The 9,144-nt window shown below is 38.0% G+C and overlaps 1 protein-coding gene across 2 annotated transcripts in view; it reads right to left on the bottom strand.

The window, feature by feature from the left end:
• Positions 1–300: 300 nt before the first annotated feature.
• The window catches only part of FAM222A (family with sequence similarity 222 member A), a 113,914-nt gene continuing 105,070 nt past the window's right edge, over positions 301–9,144 (bottom strand). For both annotated transcript variants that reach the window (XM_077295733.1, XM_077295744.1), the window contains exon 3: positions 301–8,064. In XM_077295733.1, coding sequence (XP_077151848.1) covers positions 6,824–8,064 — 1,241 coding nt within the window. In that variant the 3' untranslated portion in view covers positions 301–6,823. The remainder of the gene's footprint in view (positions 8,065–9,144) is intronic.

The following is a 9,144-nucleotide window of genomic DNA, read 5'->3' on the forward strand; positions in this document are numbered from 1 at the left end:
AAAGTTTTCTATAATAAATCTAAACATAGAAAAAAGGACCCTTTCTTTTTCACTGTTTTGAATGTGCTGCCTCCTTTTTTGGATTATATATATGTGTATAAACACACTTATAAAATTAATACTGTATAAAACATTACAAGGCAGCTTACCTCTGCCTCTTTAAGCACATAGTAATACACTTTTGGGCTCCAGTGATTTACTAGAATGTGTAAAATCCCAGTTTGCTGACCTGCGATAGCATGCTGACAAATTGACTATTTCATAGCTCTTAAGAGTAAAATGATTAAAAAGTAAACATCATTTATAATCTCAGTAGATAAATTGCACTTTTAATAAACTATACAATAAATACAGAAATCTGCAATGAGAGACTTGAGACGCACAGTTCAAATAAAATTTCAGTTTTACTCTGGGAAATCGACATCAGAAAGTACATGTCCATCTTTGAGTTTTTGATTTCTTAAACAATTGTAGTGCAGACTGTTGGATTCACAGTGGCATGTTATAGAAGAGAGCAATCCTTTACCCTACACAGTTCTGTTCAATGCAGTGATATATTGCCAAACTTGAAATTCTCCATTTTTACAGCCTGGTGGGGGGAGGGTAAATAAATAAAAAGCTTAATATTTATATATAAATTACTCATTGTTCATAAATAGGTTTTTATTTCCGATTAAATGAGATGCAGATGATGAAACAAAAAAGGTCAGAAGTTCTTTTACAACAGAATGTTAAAAAAGAATTAAAATAAATATTAGAGGATGAGGGTTTATATTAGATGAGATTTCTAATTCGAATGTAAAATGTAGTATATTGACAAAGCAAAATTCCTTTAACTTGGCATCAATCAGGGAGTATTACAGTTGCGTCATGTAGAATTTCGTGCAAATTCCGTCATATTTCACAGAAGAATGGCATGCATGCTATGCTTAGTTTCCACCTTGGGCTTTGTCATATGATAGATGATAGAAACTATTACACAGGGTACCCATAATGCAAATGTGAACGGAATTGCTAGTTAGGGTAAAGCTGTGTGAATGCACCCAGTACACAAGACCTAGAATCCCTATGGGTTCATATTCCTTTCTTTGTGCCTTTAGCTGGGTTCACATTGTGCTTTACCCTCATGTCAGTGACTCCATCGGAGATTACTTTTGAAACCCTGGAAAAAGGGATTAAGGCCATTGACTGTAATGATGCAAACAAAGTCACTGTGTGTGCCGTCAGACACCATTTTTGGCAGTACCCGCCTATTAGGCGGGCCAGTCTTGGACCAGAAATGAAGATCGCAAAGCTGCAAGTTGTATTAATTTTATAGATTTATTTTGTTTTAGATTTACTAAATGTCTAGTTATTTCAGAGCATAAAATAATCTCGCACATGTTCTGTTACAGCCATGTTCAATGAATTAATTGATGCCATATTAAAGGAATTAATTGCAATGTTCGCTGTTAATTTTAATATAACAAATTCAATATAAGATTTTGGCACATGGGTCAATGTCATCTGTTTTTAATGCCTTTCTTTTTTAGGAGCAAGTCAATAGACATTGTAATAGGTACATTATTTAAGAAATGTACAGAACGGCACAGCATACTCTTATACACTTGTAAGACATGAAACCATGTGCATAAAAAATATTAAATCTCATTTAATTTGCTAAGTGTGTTTTAGTGAACTGATGTGTGGCATTTAATGACACCCATGTGCATGAGTCCTTAGTAAGAGAAGGAATACTGGTCCCCAGAAATGCTATATCTGTGGTACTACTACTACATCAATGGTACTTAAGCAGCAATTGGAAACAGTCCTTGCGTGACAATAAATTTTTTTAAATTTTTTGTTTTTTTTAAGACTATTTGGGCAAAGTCAGAAAACTATGTTCATCTGATTATGAACCTATTGAGATAAATAACATATCTACAGTTATAAAGAGTGAGTGAGCAGAAAAGCTTCTATATCAAAAGTACCAATGCAGAGTGAAGTTGGTGCATACAAGCTGTTAGTACCAAGGATTACGAGTCTTAAAAGTTCAAAAGACTATATAAATGATCAAAAAGAAAATTTATTGCAGAAGAAATGAAGCAACCCAGGGTTTAACAAGATCCTTGGGCAAGGTAGTCAATGAGCCTATAAATTCATGTGTCTTTTCTTTTGGGTCAATTAATGTTTTATGGTCGAGTTAATTTAAAAGAAAAAATTGTCCACTATTATTATATAGAACCATCTTCAATATCAGACAGGTAAGGCTCCAACATCACCAAGTGATCAGTTGTCACGTCTGATACTAGCTCAATGGAAGCAGTACAATTCCATGCTGCTTTAGTGGCTGCTGCCCAGTACTGCAGATCAGCTAGTACTCTCTTCGATAGGAGCAGATCTGCAGCAACCAGCCACAGACACTAAACACTGTGTATAGCTGACATTCAGCTCTGACAAGCTTTTATGTCTTATCTGAAGTATGTATCATCAATATAAAAGTATTGAACAACCTCTTTAAACAGACTGTCAGCACAGAATGACTGTTGAAGCCAAGTATAGGTGCACAGTGCATCACAGTGGGGTCCATTATTTAAATACACCTTCCCACTTGCTTGTTTTCCATCTGTCTCCACCCCTACCCTCTTTTTTGATTGACAGCTCTAGCTGCATAGAGTCAGAGAAGGGTGGAGATTGATAAAAACCAGGAAAGTGCATTTAAATCATTGGCCCAACTGCGAATCATTAAGCGCCTATACTTGGTTTCAACAGTCATTCTGTGCTGACAGAGTCCCTTTAAAAGAACAAAAAAAGTGGTTTATGGAAAACTCATTTGGTGGCTGAAGAATTATTGGACAAATATTTATCTGGTGAATAATCTTTCCACCAACATTTTAGTTGACAATGGCCTTTAGAGTTGTTCAATGTGGCCATACATATTTAATTACACCAGGCAAGTAATGGGTATATCTGGACATATGGACATCATAGATGTGGTGGTTACTCCCTTTGAGCCAGGAAAGCTATATTACACATTGGCCATTTGTTTAATTTGCTACTACATTTTCCCTGGGGTGGAGAACCAACCATTTCAAATAGGTATTTTAGTGAAGACACCCCCTTTTCAAAAGGAAGCAGCTAATTCCCTTGTGTTGGGCTTCACTTGACCCCTTAATATCAACTATCACAGTGGGATGCTGAAGATGCACAGATGAATGGCTGATCATGTAATGGATGGCATAGTTGTATTCACCAGAGTAGGAGCTTCTGCACTCAGATACAAAGCTGCTTTTATTGAGTAACGTTTTTTTTCCACTTTGATAAGGATGTGGGATGCAAACATGGCTGAAATCTACAATCCTTAAAATGTTCCCATTGAGGACTATGCATACACAATGGGAAAACTGGTGACCAGAGGGTGTAAAAATATTTTTTTTTAAATCCCAAAAGAGAGCCAAATTCACAGATTAAGACAGTAAGCACCACAACCATCTTAATTCCTTACTTCTTGACCACTCGAAACAGCATACGACAACTGAAAATCAAAAATATATATGAATAAGAAACATAAAAGTGAATAGTATTAAGTCTATTTTCAAGCATAGAGAGCATGGGATATGAGGAAATGTTTTCAGTATTTTTGTATAGCAGCCAACAAGTAAATTATACAATAATATTACACTACAAAAATTATATTCAAGTTTTCAAGTTTTTTGTAATTGTTATTTTGTGTGTATTTTAAATATCCTCCTGTGTTCACTGTTCACTTCTACATTTTTACTAGTGCAAGTAATGTACTAACAGAAGAAAAGAAATTCACGTTAACAATTTTTGCTTAATTATCCCATTTTCTGCCAAATAATGACAGAACCATTTTTTTTTTAATCAGTTATGTGACATTGGTAAGATTATATAGATTTTTTTTATTTTGGATAATACATATATTTTTGTTTTTTTATTATTTTTTTAGAGCAAGAGATTTTTTTTTTCATTTGTTTCCAAAATAGCAGCAACTATGAAGCTTTCGCCCTCATTCACATTCTTTGCACATATTCCTGTTAAAGTTTGAATTTACAGGGTAAAAAGCATCACAGATCCAGTGGAAACATAGTAAAATGTCACGATAAACTGTATAAATAAATTAATCCTTTCACTGCCACACCTGAAAGGCATTGTGGGTAAGTTAGGCAGCTGAATTAGTTAAAAAAATCAATTAGGTCTGCAGAAAGATAATGATCTAGCCAATTTTTTTTTCACTGAGAACTACTTTTTTTTTACAAATGTAACTTTAATGAAATAAGATAACTATTTGAATCTAGGACTCTGTCATTATCTTCCTAATCTCCTGGGGTTAGTTGGCTTCGCCTTGTTCTTTAATCCATGCCCTTGGAAATGGAGGTATTGAAATCACTCTTATGAAAAATAGATATGAAAGAACAGCATTGAGAAATTACACAAAAGCGTACTTCTATTGAATGCACTCTCTGGATTTAGTATTAAAGTGGCTGTTTTCCTGTTTAAGAGAATATCAGTATACTAGGACTAGTTGTATGAATGCAGCACGGTTAATTTCTAAAAATATCTGTATGGTCCTGTATGTCAAAACCCATAAATATATTAATCACACCCATGGAAAATCTGCAGATTTTGGCTGAACTGGATGACAACCTTATGTATACTGGGACCTAGCAACCTTTCCAATTACTGCAAGTTATGCATGTTGGATTTCAAGATGCCCAATGTTTGGAGGACAAAAGCCATTTCCAAAGGTATCTAAAGGAGATTTATTCCTCTCTCCTCTTTTATAGTTAAATGGCCTTTGTGTGCACAAAATGACTGTATAAACCAAGTACAGGCGCTTGGTGTGGTCAAATGGGTCAGTACACCTTCCCACTTACTTATTATTTTTATCTATTTCCGCCCTCCTCTTCCCTGATTAAAAGTTCTGGCTTTACAGAAGCTAGAGATGGATGGGAAACAAGTATGTTGAAGTTGCACTGTTGGTGTATACATTCATTTTGTGCTCTTTTTAATGTGGTAGCAATTAGGTAAACAAGCATATGAAAGGTTTAAGGAATCATATACATGTCGGAACGGAAGTTACAGTAAGTGTTCAAGGCACTAATGTTCCTTTTTATCTAGAAGATTGTAATTTTATTTAATTAGCCCGAATTTGTCATATTTTGATGCACTTACTTTTGGCATCACAAACAGCTGAAAAACACAGACGCCTTACCAACTGCAGGGTGGAAAAGCTGAGATCAGCTCATCCTTCAACTGCATGTTCCATAATTAAGGAGGTTGTCTAATACTTTAACACTGATGACCTATCATTAGTATAGGTCATTCATGTCTGATCAGTGGGTTTACGACACCTGGAACCCCTGCCAATCAGCTGTTCCCGATGTCGTCCAAAACTGCTCAATTACTGAGTTGCACAGCGCAGCTCCGTCAGAGTAATTGCCACGACCGGGTTCTGCACATCCACCCTCTATTGATTTGAATGGCCACTGCAGAGTTGACGGAGCTGCGCTGTGCTGCTCCATAACTGAGCAATTCCAGTCAACATTGATAACAGCTAAAAAAATAGGTCAGCAATGTTAAAGTAGTGGACAACCTCTTTTTGCTCTTGCTGACCTTCTCACCCAAGTTGTGAACTTTCTTTCCTTTTACTATACTGGAAACTTTTTCTAAGGTTTTACCAATTGGAGAAAGTCATCATTATTTCATTCATTGAGTTATGATTTCTATATTAGCCAATCTTGCTGTGGATGTTTTTAAAGGCAATATAAACCACTGAAATGTAGTATCTCATGTCAGCTTGTATTTTAGCTGAAGCTTTTTTTCCGCTATTTTCCACTGGAAGCCATTGTGCCGCTCACTCGACATGCTGTGATATAGCACTGATTGCATTATTGGTCATCTCCTTAATGGCTTTTCTACTGAGAACGTCTAGTGGATTATATTGCCTATGAGCACATCAAATAACTATGGTACTTGCTTTATTTAACTGTGTCATGTTATGTAGTCCTCTGCCTTAATTATATGTGGTCAAAACAGATTTTTAAACACAGTAACTACATTGTGCTAGCGGTTCTTGAATTATGTTACACTGAGTTCTGATGCAAAATCTTCAAGTAAATTCATGCTGAAGTCTCCAAGGCTTAAAAGTAATACGCTGACCAGGTAACATGTAGAATGAATTAAGGATGCGCATCCAGTGGTTTTAGAATGGAGACCTTGCCTATTAAAAAGTAAAGCCTTGTCTCAATGACGTCAGGATAGTTGGCAGTGGAGGGATTACAGAAAAATCATAACAGAAAATAACAGTTACAAAAAATAAAAAATAAAAAGGAGTACCAAATCTATCATTAACCTTTACTGCTACAGTGGGGAGAAATGCTGCTGCATTCAAACTCATTTTGAGATTTTAAATTAAAAAAAAAACAAAAAAAAAAAAACAAGATGCCAATGATTGCATTGAATCACTAATAACATAAACCGGGTTTGCATTCAGTACAAGTACAGCCAATATCTCTTTCATAGTAACGGCATAAGACATGGAATAAAGAACCTGAATTTTGGACTGAACCGTTCTCTTCAATTTACTTGCAAGATAACATAAAGTGCAGGAGCAAAGACAGCATAACCATAGCAGAAATATAGAAACCCTTTTGCTGCCAGAATTCTCATTACTATGCACTCTGACTGCAAAGTAGGGAGGGGTGGCTAGCTTCACCTCTGCCCTCTGCACTGTTAAAACATGCCTTCTTATGGCTAAGTAGCATTATCTAGTGTACTGAACCAGTGTTGGCCACCTTTATATAGAAAAGAGGAAAGAACTTTATCTGTATATGGGCAGGCGGATGTGGGCATGCTGATGATCAAGAAGCCTTGGCACAGACACTGTTTCATAACCCTTGCCAAGCATCTGCTCCTTAATACAGGGTGGGTGAATGTCATTGATGAGATACTCCAAAGACTGAAGGCTACTGCTAAGAATAGAGGTATTGCAAAGGGTCTTGCTGGGGATGCTGGTTAGTCCATCCGATTGATGTACCCCCAAATCCCTGTGACCATTGGCAAGTTCCTGCGGATTGTAACAGTCACTATTGGGTGTGACCAAGATACTGTTCCAAGGAGGGGCAAAGTATTGACCAACAGAGAAATTGCCATGCATGCCAACACAGTTCAATGGGGAGGAGCTGACTTTCTCAACGGCACTAGCAAGAGTATAAGGACGTGACACTCCTGGACAGACTTCAGGTGACTTGCTGATTGCTCCTCCTCCTCCACTGCCACTACTGTATATCCGGAGTTGCTGCTGCTGTTTCTGTTGCCAAATAAGGTAGTCCATGCCATCCTGGTAAGATCCAGCTTTGGCTACCAATGGGGCAGACCCCAATGCCAACTCTGTGCCAGACCTACAGTCTTGCAGGAGAGTGCCTGTATAAGCCACAGTGCCACCGGTCATAGCAGTAAAACCACTGGTCATTCCCTGCTTAGCTGGACTGGAGTTAGTAACTACTACACCTTGACAAGCTTGGTGAGAAGCCTGAGCCTGGCACTGTTGGTTGATCTGGTAAATGATGCTTTGAATAGAAGGTAAGTTGGACTGCTGGAGTGTTAAATTTCGACCTGTTAAAGGAATGACTGAAGTTGCCACTGTTACATTGGGTGGCACTGGTGCATCCATCTGTTTATGATTTGTTAAATAACTCAATTGTCCATTGCAAGGTTGGCCTTGTGTTAAAGTGCTTGACATGGGGTAAGGAGCAACACCAACCTGTGCAGAAGAAATTTTAGTCCGTTTTCCCTCTACATTCTTTACCACGCTTTTACTAGATGATTTAACAATAGCAAGAAGGCCTTGGTAGCCACTTGTGTGTATTGGGTAAGGGCTATAACGCTGGCCTGTAGTGTCATAGCCATTTACAGTCCTATTTAGGTGCTTGTGCTGGGGAACCCTGATGTTGGTGGGGAAGATCTTGATAGTCAGTGGGCTGTTCGCTACTTTTTGTGCGTAGGCATCTAGTTCGGCTGGGCTTGGGTATCTTGCAGTCTGTACTGGTGTAGCAGTTTCACCTGAAACAGAAGAGAGAACTGTTATTTTTAATATATTGTCCAGTAAAAAAAGACAAATGGAAATACAGGCTGATCTAGACTACAATGATAAAAGGGGTTCGCTACCCCATTTGTTTCAAAAATTGACAGTGTGGTCTATAAAAAAAAAAATTAAAAAAAATGAACATATCCTCATTTACGGATTCCTTGTCACTCCTCCATTCCACGGCTTAGGTACCCAGCTGAACCCCTGGCATCACTATAGAGGAGCACTATGAGTATATACAAGTTTTTTTTTACTCCTAAAACACACTGTGAATGCATTTAAAGCAAGTCTGTCAACCTCCAAAATGCCAGTTAAACTGCATAAACATTTCTATAGGGCCTATAAAAATCATACCAGGCATAGAACCTTTGAATTAATATTTTCTGAAAATGTACTTTTATTCAATATGTCAATGAGGGCGCTAAGCTGCACCCTTGATGAGGCCTATGCATTGGTGCACTGGGCACTCTCCGATTTGCACATTAAAGCCAGTCCCATATCTTGATTGACAGTGCTATATTGGTCATAGTGAATGTTGTCTAAAATCAGTTTGCACATTCACACTGGCGTTATCCATGTCTCAGCACTGGCATGCTTGTGGGAGTGCGCTGATGCCTGGCCCCTGCCTGTCTGCGGCAGCCACTTGATGCACCCGTAAGTGCAGCAATCTAGTGGCTTCAGTAAGGAGGACAGGCGTTGAAGTGAGCATGTCACAATGCCCTCTCCTCCTTGCTGAAGCCGCTTGATCTGTGGGCAAAGACAGGAGGGAACCAGGCATCAGAAAGCGCTACAGCGTGTGCATGCTCACTGACATTTGGAGCACGCTGCTGCTCTCCTCCAGTGTCAGTGTGCAATCACATACATGCAAACTAAATTTTAGACAGTGTTTGCTCTTACCAACTGAGCACTGTCAATCAAGGTAAGGGACTAGCTTTAATATGCAAATAGGAAGGATTAAGGGTGGATAAAGGCATAGACCATGCCAATGGTGCATGGAAGGGCCATCAATTGCACATTAAATAAAATTAGATTTTTCAGCAAATATTAAGTTAAAA

Source organism: Ranitomeya variabilis, chromosome 1, assembly GCF_051348905.1.
Source record: "Ranitomeya variabilis isolate aRanVar5 chromosome 1, aRanVar5.hap1, whole genome shotgun sequence".
NCBI lineage: Eukaryota > Metazoa > Chordata > Amphibia > Anura > Dendrobatidae > Ranitomeya > Ranitomeya variabilis.